Raw genomic sequence first — 13,725 nt, forward strand, 5'->3', positions numbered from 1 at the left:
CACGGACTTTATTCCTGTTAAATGTGGGGCCATTGAAGGGCAAGGACTTTCATTGTCCTGGCCGCTGCAGTGGGATGGGAGCTGCGGAGTCCAGTCAGGGTCTGCTTAGTCATCCAGGCAAGGATGATGCCCTTGACCCATGCGTGCAGCAGAGTGAGAACCTGCCCACAACCTCCCGATGCAGTGGACACAGAGCTCAGGACCACCCCCGATGTGACAGACGCAGAGCCCAACCCCTGATGTGATGGACACGGAGCCCTGGACCCCCCGATGCGGTGCATATGGAGCCCAGGACCCCCAGTGGGATGGACACAGAGCCCAGGGACCCCCGATGCGGTGGACACGGAGCCCAGGGCCCCCCGATGTGGTGCATATGGAGCCCAGGACCCCCCAGTGGGATGGATACGGAGCCCAGGGCCCTGCCCTCACCAGCAGCAGCCCGGCCACGGGCAGAGCCACCTCTGGGGGTCAGAACTGAGAGGCCTTTCAGTCACCGAGAGCTAAAGCAGGCGTGGAATGGGGCCAAGGTCTGGGTGGGTACACATCAGGGTATCCCAGGTGTGTACCTGGTGGGGGGATATTTATCACTCACAGTCCTTTGTGCAGTGAGAAGCAGGGCCCCGTTTACAACTCTGGCTATGTTGTTCCGTCTTATATGATTTTCATTTTATCCCTAATAATGGCATATATTTTATTCCATCTTTGAAACTATGGCACAGAAAATTTTTGAAAAGTCCTAAAAAATCAAAAGCCATAGAATTGTCCCAGCCTCCCCTGCTCCCTGGACACTCCAGCTATGGGGCCACTGGGATGCCTTAGATCCTGCAGTGGGGGCACCTCCAGGAGGAACGGGAGGGTGGCCTCCCCAGAAAGGAACCCAAGCCGGGCAGACATAGCCCAATTTTGTCCTCTGCCAAGCTCTTCCCTCCGCCCCACACCTGGGAGTCACAGGTGTGTCCCAGCTCTGCACCCACAGGCCAGGCTGCCTTTTCACTGAATAGAGGCTTTCTGGGAATTCAAGAAGAGACTGTCTTTCTCCAGGGAGTTGGCTAATCATTCATTGAGACACACATATTGATTAAGTGCTTCTCAGTTCAGTAAATGATGAATGGTGTGGCTTAAACATGAACAAATCCCTGACCTCACAGACGCCACAGTCTGAGCAGTAAGACACACACACAGCTTCACAAAGGTCAGAAGCATTGCACCTTATTTAAACAGTTCACAGGAGGTTTTTTTTTTTTTTTTTTTTGAGACGGAGTCTCGCTCTGTGGCCCAGGCTGGAGTGCAGTGGCCGGATCTCAGCTCACTGCAAGCTCCGCCTCCCAGGTTTACACCATTCTCCTGCCTCAGCCTCCCGAGTAGCTGGGACTACAGGCGCCCGCCACCTCGCCCGGCTAGTTTTTTTTTGTATTTTTTAGTAGAGACGGGGTTTCACCGTGTTAGCCAGGATGGTCTCAATCACCTGACCTCGTGATCCGCCCGTCTTGGCCTCCCAAAGTGCTGGGATTACAGGCTTGAGCCACTGCGCCCGGCCCACAGGAGGATTTCTTAAGAAATACAACTTAGATTCAAATTTCATGTCAAAGTGATGGATGAAACACCACTGTGAAGTAATGGGCAATATGTTATGTAACAGACAAAGAAAATGAACCACATCATATGAGTGTAACGAATGAATGAAAATGCAAGTATAAAATTAATTTTATATTTACCTGTATTCCCTCCAATTAAATGAGTAAAGAACATTAGACTGACTTTGAATGTATTGATATTTTTATGCAAGAGTTTTATATTCACTGGTGTATTCTTCAGATTTGAAAAGGTAAGCTTGAAGTTAAAGTTGAGCTGTAAATTTTATAGCTTGAGGCAATTGGATATCATGAAATTTTAAATAAAAATTCATTTACCATACAGCTAGGACATGGATTTTGACCAAGTTCTAACGACACTTCTCATGTTTTGATAGTTTTATTTTAAGATGTGTCCTGCCATAAGCCTAATAAACCTCCAAACCATTTTGTAAGCCCATAAAACTCCAGCCTTATGTCCCGGGTTAGAGGGGTGCATGAAGTGCCTCCTCACCTAAGCCTGCTGAGGTCTGCTGAGAAACGAGTCGGTCATTTTCAGGGATGTGTTCTACATGGAGGTTGGAGGCCGGCACGCCTTCCTGGGAGCCGTGGTTCGAGCTCCATTTCTTCCCTAGGCTGGCCCTTGCGAGCATCTCCCATGTGGATTTCACAGCCAGTGCCCCTGCCAAGGACCCCTGTCCTCCCTCCCAGAGCCTGCAGTGCAGGCTGGGCATGGTGGGGCTGTGGCTGCAGGTACATGAAGATGTGGCTTGTCCAGCTCCTCACACGGCACAGCTGATATGGTTTGGCTGTGTTCCCATCCAAATCTCATCTTGAATAGTAGCTCCCATGATCCCCATGTGTCGTGAGAGGGACCCAGTGGGAAGTAATTGAATCATGGGGGTGGGTTTTCTCATGCTGTTCTCATGATAGTGAATAAATCTCGTGAGATCTGATGGGTTTATAAAGGGCAGTTCCCCTGCACACTCTGTCTTACCTACCGCCATGTAAGACCTGCCTTTGCTCCTTCCTTGCCTTCTGCCATGATGGTGAGGCCTCCCCAGCCATGTGGAAATGTGAGTCCATTAGACCTCTCTCCTTTATAAATCATCCAGTCTCAGGTATGTCTTTATTAGCAGTGTGAGAACAGACTAGCCCAGGGTCATGGTCCGACTGAAACGCATGTTTGTGTCACCACTTGGGAGGGTCTCAGCCACTGGTGCCTGTTCTGGTTGTCTTCTCTCATTCTGTACGATGGCCACAGAGTGAGCCTCCTTTAAACCTAAACTCTTCCAGCGTTAACTGTTTTCAGGAATACATGCCTCAAATAGGGATGCTCATAAAGCACCACACCCTGGTTGGGTCCTACAGCTTCTCCTGAGGCTGAAGAATTCTGTGCCATTAGGACTCTGTTAATTCTGTGAAGGAACAAACATGAGTTCTAATAAATGACAACTCTTCTGAAATGAGGGGAACTTCCAAGGTGAAGTGATAAATAGGGATGATGTTTGGAGGTGAGACCTTGAGGAGGTGATTAGGTTTCCTGATTGGCATTAGTGCCCTTTCAGGAAGACAGAGTTCTCCCTTCTTCCTCCTCTGTTCTTGGGCAGCTGAGGTTACAAGAGGAAGGCTGCCGTCCACACTCCAGGAAGGGAGACCTTTCCAGACACCGAATCTGCCCACATCTAGTTCTCAGACTTCCAGCCTCCAGATCTGTAAGAAATGAATGTATGTTGTTTAAGTCACCTGGTCTGTGTGTTGTGACAGCACCAGGGCTGACTGAGACCCCAATGTGTACGGGGTACAGGGGATCCAGGAGTCCCAGGTGGCATTCATGGAAATGCCTGAGCACAGTTGATAAATGTGTAAACTCCACATAGAGGAAGCCATACGGATTGTCATGCAGAAACAAAACATTATGAAGAGAAAACATCAGGCTGACACGAGACATCTCCACAACAGTGGAGGGAATGTGAAGGAAGGTGGCGCAATGAGGACAGAAGGTGGCGTGATGATGATGGAAGGTGGCGTGATGATGAAGATGGTGTGATGACAAAGGAAGATGGCGTGATGCTCCTCAGGGCATCAAGTTTGGGTCCTCAGCCAACGACTGAAACCCCACCACACCCCAGAAGCAAATGTTGGAGAAATTGCTCTGATCACTTAAAGCCAGATTGGAGCAGAAATGAACAAAGGAAGATGAGGAGGGAGGACACGCATGAGGAGGGGACCTTTCGGTCCCTGTTGGTGCACACACTTACTTCTCTGTAGTTCAGCCTCAGTGGCTGAGGATACCCAGATACCTGGCTTGGAAATGGGTGTTGTGAGTAAACGCAGGTCTACCGTGTGCTCTGATCCGCACCCAGAAGGCTGAGGGACTGTTGGCTGAACGTCACTAATTCCAGTTAAATTATAAAATAGTTAAGGTTCAAAAACACAAACCATAATGTGAGTGTTAGTTCATGAACCAGGCCAATAAATATGTACTAATGTAATTTTTTAATGTGATGTAAATTTAACAGTATAGTCCATTATTTTTGTACACAGTATGATTTTATTTTTAGCATAATTATAAATCTAAAATTTAGAAATTTTTTCACAGATTGCTTTACTTCCTTGCTGTTGTTGGTATTCAGTTTATTTGGTGATTAACTGATAATTATTTTTTGGGAGAGGGTAAAGGCCGAAGCTATTGCTCTGGTGTTCAGCCGCTGTCCAGGCACCCTTGTTTTGTACCCAGGTACCCAAGGCCCACGCACGCGCCCCCACACACACGCGCCCCCACACACACGCGCCTGCTAACCTCTCCCTCTGTCCCGCAGAGCCCGGCGGCCACGTGGACGCGGAGACTGCACGGGCCGGCGCGCGGGGCTTCTCCGGCTGCCTCTCGGCGCTGCAGTTCCAGCGCGTGGCCCCGCTGAAGGCTGCGCTGCTTCCAGGGCGCTCCGGGCGCGCCTCGGTGCGGGGCCCCGTGGCCAGGTCGAGCTGTGGAGCTGGGGAGGACGCGGCGCGGGAACGCACGCACGCTCGAGCAGGTGGGCACCGCGGGCCCAGACAAGGAGCCCCGGGAGGGGGGCTCAGGTGAGAGGCCGGAGGCCCGGGGAGACGCCGGCCGCTCCTGAAACCTCAGCCTTCCGCTGTCTTGCCCAAATATTTTAAAATTGACGGATGATATCCAGTCTCACTGTGGCTGACAATTTTAAAGTTGAAACGACACAAATTCCAGTTTCCCGAGAATGTCTCACCATTGCCCACCCTGCTTTTCCCCTGCAGAATATCCTGGTCCGGTGGATGAGGGCAAACCCATAGCTGGCGAGAGGAGGGGAGACTCCGCAGTGATTGGAGGTGACTGTGACGCAAGATTGAGACCCACAGGCATTGGGTTTTGTTTGTTTATCTGTTTCTTTGTTGTGGGACGGAGTCTCGCTCTGTCACCCAGGCTGGAGTGCAGTAGCGCGATCTTGGCTCACTGCAACCTCCGCCTCCTGGGTTCAAGCGATTCTCCTGCCTCAGCCTCTGGAATAACTGGGACTACAGGCAGGTGCCACCACGCCCAGCCAATTTTTATATTTTTAGTAGAGACAGGGTTTCACCATGTTGGCCAGGCTGGTCTCGAACTGCTGACCTCGTGATCCACCTGCCTCGGCCTCCCAGAGTGCTGGGATTACAGGTGTGGCATTGGTTTTAATCAGACAATTTCAAATAACTTAGATCCCATAAACTCCCAAAGTTCATATATTCCTACAGTAAACTTAGCAGCAGGAACCATTCGAGGATGTCCACGTCTGTGTGCAGACTGACTTACGTATGAACAGGTTCAATCACATATTGCTGTGACTCACTATGCCCTGCCCAGGTTATTGAAAAGCAGTCCTGAAGGCATGATGTGGTGCATCCTGTACTCTAAAAGCTATGTGAGTCTCTGCTTGTGAGTGTGCAGTGCATGAGACCTGGGAGACAAACGTGTGTTTTCTTCTGGAAGCTTCCAATTACTCTTATAAGACTCATAGAATAAATGCATAAAACAACGCTACACCCAGCAGATTGCTAGAACTGAAAAGTCAGCTAAATGTTAGGATTCTACCTAACCTAGAATCCCTGAAATTGTGATGTTTCCAGTTTACAATACAGCATAGGCTTGGTGAATGCACAGTGATTTTGCTTTGGCTCTGGGCAGTGCAGTCAGCCTTGTGCGCGCTGGGTACGGTGCCGGTGTGCACACCCTAACTCCGGGGTTCCCTTTTGCTGCCTCAGGTGTGATTGCCGTTGTGATGTTCTTCCTGCTCTGTCTGGCTGCCGTTGCCGTCCGCCTGTATCAGCAGAACTTGTACACACCCAAAGAGGCGCCACCAGAGAGCCACGGCACCAGCGAGGCAGTGCTCCGGCGCGAGCTCAGCGTGCAGAATGCAGCACAGGGGACCCAGAAGGAGCACTTCGTCTGAGCGGGAACAAGGGGCAACACTTCATTGCAGTGACTCGGCGCCTCACCAGGGCTCTCCATGGCCAGAAATGACCTTTGCAAATGCAACAGGCTTCAAGGCAGTCAGGCTGCACAGATGCCCCTCGGAGGGCCTGGGGCCTCGTCCCGAGAGATTGTCCTTTACCCTCCTTCATGCCCTTCACATCACCGTGAGTTAGGCAGCTTCATAATCTGGGTTGGTTTCCCATGCCCTGATGTGATTTTACATGGACGTTTAACCTGCTTAGCGACTGTGAGTTTTGGAGGAAACTTGCTTGAGTTCTGAGCTCTCTGTCACAGTAGGACCTGCAGCTTCACTTGGTCTACACACACAGGCTGCCTATAGTCATTGCTATTGGTTTCCACAGCACCAAGCTTCCTCTTGACTGTGTCTGTTGAATTTTTAGGTCTTCTTGCGAGCCACAGCCTAGGGGCCAAAAATCAACAGCCTGTCTGCCTTGCTGTCTGCTGGCCAACGCAAAGTGTTACTCCTCTGTTGAGATTTTTATTTTTCGGTTTGTTTGCATTGCTTTTGTTTAGTTTTTCCTATTCAGATGTTCGTGATGAATATGGAAATGTCTGGTACTAACTGCCAGTCTTCAGCTGTGAAACTGAAAATCCACATGGAGCAACACTCTGGAGTTCACCGCGCACGCTCTCTGCTCTGTTTTCTTCTAACGTCACCGAGAGAGACGAGTACTGATCGTCTGTTCCGGCCTCTCAGCCATGCCCTGACTCATGCTGACTTCACAAAGGTTTCTGCTTTCTCTTTTTCAAACTAAGGTTGAAGAGCGGTAGAACCACAAATTCTTAATAATGAAATGTATTTTTATTTGCATCTGCAATACCTGAATGATACATAATAGTAAATTTATTTCCCTAAACTCTTGGGTGATTGTGTGGGTTTTCTTTGTAGCGATAAAACGCTCCTGTCTTTTGCTGCGTGTTCACTTGATGCTCCCTGGGGTTCTCATGACTTTCCTTGCTGTCCTGGCTCAGGACCGCAGGCAGCTCCACTCGCAAGTGTTTGAAGCGCCTCTGGCTGTGTCGTGCCTCCTTTTCAGAGGTTGGATCTGCTTCGGGCTCGGACCCCGGCGTGCGTTGCTGGCTGTCACAATGCCCTGCACGTGTTGGACTTTCAGCTGCAATCCTGTGCTTACCAGGAAAATCTCGAAATCCATGATTCTGGCCTCAGTTCCAGGATGTGGAGGTCCGTTTCTCAGACTTTCCAAAACCAGGGTGCAAGGTCTATGCCTTCTTAGTGTGCAAACCAGGAGAACAGCGGGTAGGAGGTTCACCCACTACCCTCTATCCTGCACTTAATTTCAAATCTCTGATCAATGAATCATCACACGGGGCCCCTGTTAAGGTCCCATAAAGCCAGCTCGGAAAAGACCTGTCCTCTGGGTACCCACCCTGTGTGTCCACCTCGAGGACAGGTGGGGAAGCCTGGCCTCCGTCCTCTGGCCATCACCCTGTGTGTCCATACTGGGGACAGGTGGGGAAGCCTGGCCTCCGTCCTCTGGCCACCACCCTGTCTGTCCGCCTCGGGGAGAGGTGGGGAAGCCTGGTCTCCATCCTCTGGCCACCACCCTGCCTGTCCACCTCGGGGAGAGGTGGGGAAGGCTGGTGAACTCTTTCAATTTTTCATGCCCTCATATGGGTTTTCCTTTAGAAATATGCAGAAGTTAAAAATTCCTGAGTAGGTAGTTATTGAAGTTGACGTTTTGTTATTTGTGTCTCAGAATCTCAGGTGACTTGGTCTTGTGACCATCTGGTTCATCGGTAAACTGTCCCTGGGGTAACGCAGTGTCTCTGTAGCTGGCAATTGGCACTGCCCCAAGTTAAAACAAGCAAGACAGAGGTTGAGAAGGCCCCAGGGAGCTTTTATGAAATCAGTTGGGGAAAGCTAGTTATTCATCTAACTGTGCCTACATTGAATTGAAGCATTCCCACAGACAATCTTCATTTTCCTTTCTTTGAAAAATATTGTGTTTCCTGTAATATTTTGTGAAAACTTGGTTTGAAGTGTTGCTTCTCCCCAAGTGTAGGGGCTGATGGACATTTGGAGCCCTCATGAGCAGCGCACACTGTCACTGGGTAAAGGCCATGGTCATGAAGGCCCACAGGTCTATGCTGCATTTGCGAGGCTGACTCACTCTACCCCCTCCGGGGCTGCACAGAGGACCCCCTCCTTCTTACCTTCCACGAGCTTCACAGGACCAGATAGCCTCCACAACAGAAGATGGGGATAAAGGAGACTCTCCTATGATGGCATGAAAAATTGAAAAAGTTTTACCATATAAAATGCTTTCAAATACATGTCAGCTGTTTTTGAGCAGAATTCAGGTACTGAGAACTTAAGCTCTCAGTGCCTGAAAATATAATTGTGACAGACAAACCAGTAGCAGCCAGAACCCCCATCTTCCTCCCCCAGGTGCAGAGAGGAGAATCCCCCAGGCAGGACCACAGAGGTCCCTGGATCCCCACTGCTTACCAGAGTAGAGCCAGAGTGCTCCTGTGTCCTGGGGGCTGCAGAGATGGGGCCCTGCTGAGACATGAGAGGTGCAGGGGTGGCTCCTTCCACCCCCTCCTCACCTGCCTCTTTAGCCTGAGTGGCTGGTGAGTGGGTCTTGGATAGTGAACACAGGTTGTCAGATAAAACTGTTTCAATGCCAGTGCTTATTCCAGGTCTGTACCTGGAGAAACACTGACACAGTGTCCTGGCACCTGACGTGCAATCACTGATCTAGAATGTGCATTTTCTTTTATATCAACTGTATCAGTACTGTCTTTGGGGTTTGTGAAGTACTGGCAAAAATTCCCTCATTCATGAAAGCAATTAGAACACTAAAAAAAGTAATACAAATTAACTTTTTTCAGAATTCTGGAAAGTAAGCAAGGCCTGCAACAATGTGTGGAGTGTCTGTTTAAGAACGGAGTTTCAATCACAAAATCTTACCTAGATGAGACAAGATGACTTCCCTGTGAATTCTATCAAACATTTAAAGAAGAAATGGCTCTGATCCTTCACAGATTCTTTTAAAAAATAGAAAAGGAGGTAAAACTTTGCAACTCATTTTGTGAGGCCAGTGTTATCCTGACAAAAATAATAGAAAAGAACATTGGGAGAGAAAAAACTGCAGACCCAAATAATACTGATGAATCTGTGTGTGATATGAATAAGTACTGTGTCTATATAACACATCCACGAAAATCCTTCGCAGAATTCTAGCAAACCAAAGTCAGCAGCACACACACACCGTGACCACATGGTTTGCCTCAGGAATGCAAGGTCGTCTCAACGTACGAAGATAAATCAGTATATATACCATGTTTATAAGATAAAGAACAAAAAGTACACGACCACCTCAATGGAAACAGAAAAATAATTTGACAAAATTTAAAAATTTTTCATGAAAATCCCAAGGCTGTAGGAATGTAAGGAAAACACCTAACCTGCTGAAAGGCAGTCCATAAAGCACATGAACCCACGGTGAACCTCATACCTGATTCGGGTGGAGAATCCCTTAAACACATGAACCCACGGTGAACCTAGTACCTGATTTGGGTGGAGAATCCCTTATCTGAAATGCTTGAGACCAGAAGAGTTTCAGATTTGGGTATTTTTCAGATTGTGGAATATTTGCATTATACTAACCAACGGAGCACCCCAAATCTGAAAATCCAAAATGCAAAATGCTCCAATGAGCATCTCCTTTAAGGGTCGGATTTGGGAGCACTTGTTTTCAGATGACCTTAGAGTACTAATTAGGATCCTTTTTTGTGTGAGGAAGTATTTCTTAATAGTTCATGCTAAAAAAGCCAAAAGCAAGTCTATAGATTTCATATTTTATTTGGTAGAGAAAGGCCTCACTGTACAAAGGCAGACTTAAAAGGATTTGGACGTAAGGAGAAAAATCTGATTCCACTGCTTTTCTTCTCAGATTTGGGTTGCTCAACCCGTCATTAAAAGTTGACAGCTTTCCCCGAACATCAGGGAGACGACAGGGTGTCCACTCCAATCACTTCCGTTCATCATTGTGCTGGACGTCCCAGCCGTGGCAATCAAGCAATAAAAGCAAGTCAAAGACACCGAGGCTGGGAAGGAAGCAGCAGCACTCCATCTACTCGCAGATGACATCATCTTGAATACACAAAATCCTAAGAAATCCACAAAAATTATATAGAGCTAATAAAAGAGCAACTCTTAGGCCAAGCTTGCAGTATGAAAAATACAGAAACCAATTTTATTCCTCTCCACAGCAGTGAACTCTGACATGAAATTCAGAAACAATCCATATGGAAAAGCATCAAAATAATATCATACTTAGGTATGAATTTAACAAAAGTAGTACAAGACTGGTATACCTAATTGTACAAAACATCCTTGAAAGAAATCAAAGAAGACTTAAATGGAAAGACATCCATGTTTATGGATGGAGGCAAGATACTAAGAAGGTATTACACTCCAAGATGACCTACAGATTCTGCAGAATTCCTATCGAATTATAATGCCTCCCACTTCCTCTGTTTTTATTTTGCAGAAATTAACAAGCACATGGGAATTAAACTAATATGTGCATGGGGTACGTAAGGGATCTGGAATGACCAGAGTATGTTGAATTCTTCTTGATTTCAAAACCTACGAAAACTACAGTCATCAAGACAGCCTTCTGGCATAAGGATAGAATCAATGAAACAGAATTGAGATCCCAGAAATAAATGCATACAACCATAGGTGACTGACTTTTGACAAGGGTGCCAAGGCTGTTCAATGGGGAAGCAGCAGTCTTTTCAACAAATAGTGCTGAGAGAACTGGACACCCACATGCCCAAGAATGAGGCTGAGCCCTTACACCACGGAGAAAACCACAAATGAATCAAAGAGCTAACAGAGGGGCTAAAACCATAGAACTCTGAAGAAAACACATTCTTAACCTTGAATTTGACAATGCCTTCTTAGATGACACAAAAAACACAAGAGACAAACAAAATTAGAAAAATTGGACTTTGTCAAAATGAAAAGGTTTGCACTCAACAGGATACTATCAGTGAAGTGAAAAGAGCTCACAGAATGAGCTAAAATATTTGGAATCCCATATTGACTAATATGTTGCTATGATGACCTGCAAACAACACTTAAAATTCAACAATCAAATGACCCATAGTGCAATTAAAAAATAGTTAAAGAATTTGAATAGACATTTCCCCAAAAGAAGATAATCAGATGGCTAATAAGCACAAGAAAAAATGCTCAAAATTATTAGTCATTAGGAAAATGCAAATCAGAGACACAATGAGGGGTTGCTTCTTCGCTTGGATGACTATAACCAAAACCGTGGAAATAACGAGTGTTGGCAAACATGTGGAGAACCTGGAACTTTCACGCATTACAGGTAAGAATTTAAAAGGGTCCAGCCAGTTTGGAAAATAATTTGGCAGTTCTTCAAAAAGTTAAAGTTACCAGATGACTCAACAATTAAAGTCCTAGGTATGTACCCAAGAGAACTGAAACCATATGCCCACACTAAAAACAGCAGTATTATTTATGTATTAAAAGGTGGAAATAATTCATATGTCTGTCAATTGATGAATGGATAAACAAAATGTGGCATACCCTTCTGATAGAATATTACTCAGCCTTGAAAGGAGTGAATTACTGAGACATTCTGCAATATGGATTAACCTTAAAAATACTTGACATGAAAGAAGTCAGATACAAAAGGAGACTCTATGAGTTCATTTACATGAAATTCCCAGAACAGACAAAACTCATGGAGATAGAAATTGGTCAGTGGTTGCCGGGGAATGGGGTAAGAGGGCAGGTCAGTGGTTGCCGGGGAATGGGGTAAGAGGGCAGGTCAGTGGTTGCCGGGGAATGGGGTAAGAGGGCAGGGCATTTACTGCCCATGGGTATGGGTTTTATTCTGGGTGAGTGAGGAAAATGCCCTGGACTCAGATCCTGGTGATGGTTTCGCAACTTTGTGAATGTGCTGGACGCCTCTGAATTGTGTGCCATAGAAAGGGTGAGTTTTGTGGTGTGTTCATTGTATCTCAATGCAAAATAAATTTTAAACTTTAAAAATTGGCTACAAAAATGTTCTTAAAATAGTTTTCCTTTGCATGGCATGTTTAAGAGTAAAAGTTCATGACCTTGCCTCAAGACAGTTTTATTTTTATTTTTATTTATTTATTTTGAGATGGAGTCTCCCTCTGTTGCCCAGGCTGGAGTGCAGTGGCGTGATCTCTGCTCACTGCAACCTCCACCTCCCAGGTTCCAGCGATTCTCCTGCCTCAGCCTCCTGAGTAGCTGGGATTACAGACATGCATCATCACGCCCGGCTAATTTTTGTATTTTTAGTAGAGATGGGATTTCCCCATGTTGGCCAGGCTGGTCTGGAACTCCTGACCTCAGGTGATCCACCCACCTCAGCCTCCCAAAGTGCTGGGATCACAGGCATGAACCACCATGCCCCGTCAAAGCAATCTGATTATTGTAGTCCTTGCTTTAATCTAGTCCATAGGAATCACCCATCCTGGCATTCCATGGCTTCACACCATCTGCTCCGTCTTGCCTCACCAATGCCAATGGCACTTGCCAGTCAGTAAGAGGCAAGCCCTGCAGGTGCCTCTAGTATGGCATGTGCAAGTCACAGGGTGGAAGGTACATCTTAAATGATGCTCCTGTTTTCTCAGTGATGTTTTGAAAGCACTTTGGTCTGAAGAATGTTAACATGACCCTTCAAAGTTGACAGACAAGTTGCAGCAACCTACACTGTCTCCTCACGGAGACAGAAGCATGTGGAATGCCAGACCCTGGGCAGGTGTCACCCTGTGCAGCAGGAAGTGGGAAGGGTGGACAGGAGCCTCAGGCTCTACCACAGCTCAAAGGAAGCTTTGACCACATCCACAGGAGTCCTCAGGCTGAAGCCACCCAGTAGGGGAGACCTGGGAACTACAAAGATCGTCTGCCTCAGTATCCCCACTGTGCTCAGTCACTGGCTGGGAGCAGCCATGGGAGGCAGGTTCCCAACATAAATGGAGACTGAGGCCCCTTGGGAGAAATGAACGGCAATGGAGAGAGGGTTCCCCAGAAATGACCAAGGGGTGATTTCCCAGGGAAAAACAAATGGTGTCACCACCCAGGAGTTGACAAATTTGGTTTCTACACTTAGTACAATGGGAACGACAGAACTGTAGTTCAGTTCACACTACGCTTGGCTTTGGCTTTTGGTTTTAGAAAGCCTGTGGGTAGCTCAGATGCGTGGATGTGGCTAGGCAGGGCCACAGTGTCTGGCCTCCCGCTGCTAGTGTGTGGTTAGAGCAGCTCCCCGAGTGGAGGGAGGCACAGGTATATTTAACAGACACTTAGTCACAGGCAGCCTGGGCGCTGCTGAGAAGCAGATGTGATTACAGCCCCTAATCAGTCAACTTCAGGTTAATTCAAAGGGAGATGATCCTCGGTGGGGCTGGCTCCATCGGCTGGGAGGCCCATGAATGTGAGCCCAGGGCTTCCCCAGGGCCTTCCTTCCCAACACCCATGGGCAACTGGCTTCCACCAGTGCCGTGGGGATCAGAGACTCCTGGCAGCCTGCCCTATGGGCCTCTAACCCACTGAGCCACCCCCATTGTGTAGGTGAACCCCCCAGTCAATGTGTATTCCCACTACAGGTTTTGCTTCTGCGTCTGGAT

At 47.5% G+C, this 13,725-nt stretch overlaps 1 protein-coding gene across 3 annotated transcripts in view; it reads left to right on the forward strand.

Moving 5' to 3' along the window:
• LOC104673096 (contactin-associated protein-like 4) overlaps positions 1-6,853 on the forward strand; it is a 208,440-nt gene extending 201,587 nt beyond the window's left edge. For all 3 annotated transcript variants that reach the window (XM_030915962.1, XM_030915963.1, XM_030915964.1), the window contains 3 exons: positions 4,394-4,606; positions 4,845-4,916; positions 5,826-6,853. In XM_030915962.1, coding sequence (XP_030771822.1) covers positions 4,394-4,606; positions 4,845-4,916; positions 5,826-6,013 — 473 coding nt within the window. In that variant the 3' untranslated portion in view covers positions 6,014-6,853. The remainder of the gene's footprint in view (positions 1-4,393; positions 4,607-4,844; positions 4,917-5,825) is intronic.
• The last annotated feature ends 6,872 nt before the right edge of the window (positions 6,854-13,725 follow it).

This window comes from Rhinopithecus roxellana, chromosome 14, assembly GCF_007565055.1.
Source record: "Rhinopithecus roxellana isolate Shanxi Qingling chromosome 14, ASM756505v1, whole genome shotgun sequence".
NCBI lineage: Eukaryota > Metazoa > Chordata > Mammalia > Primates > Cercopithecidae > Rhinopithecus > Rhinopithecus roxellana.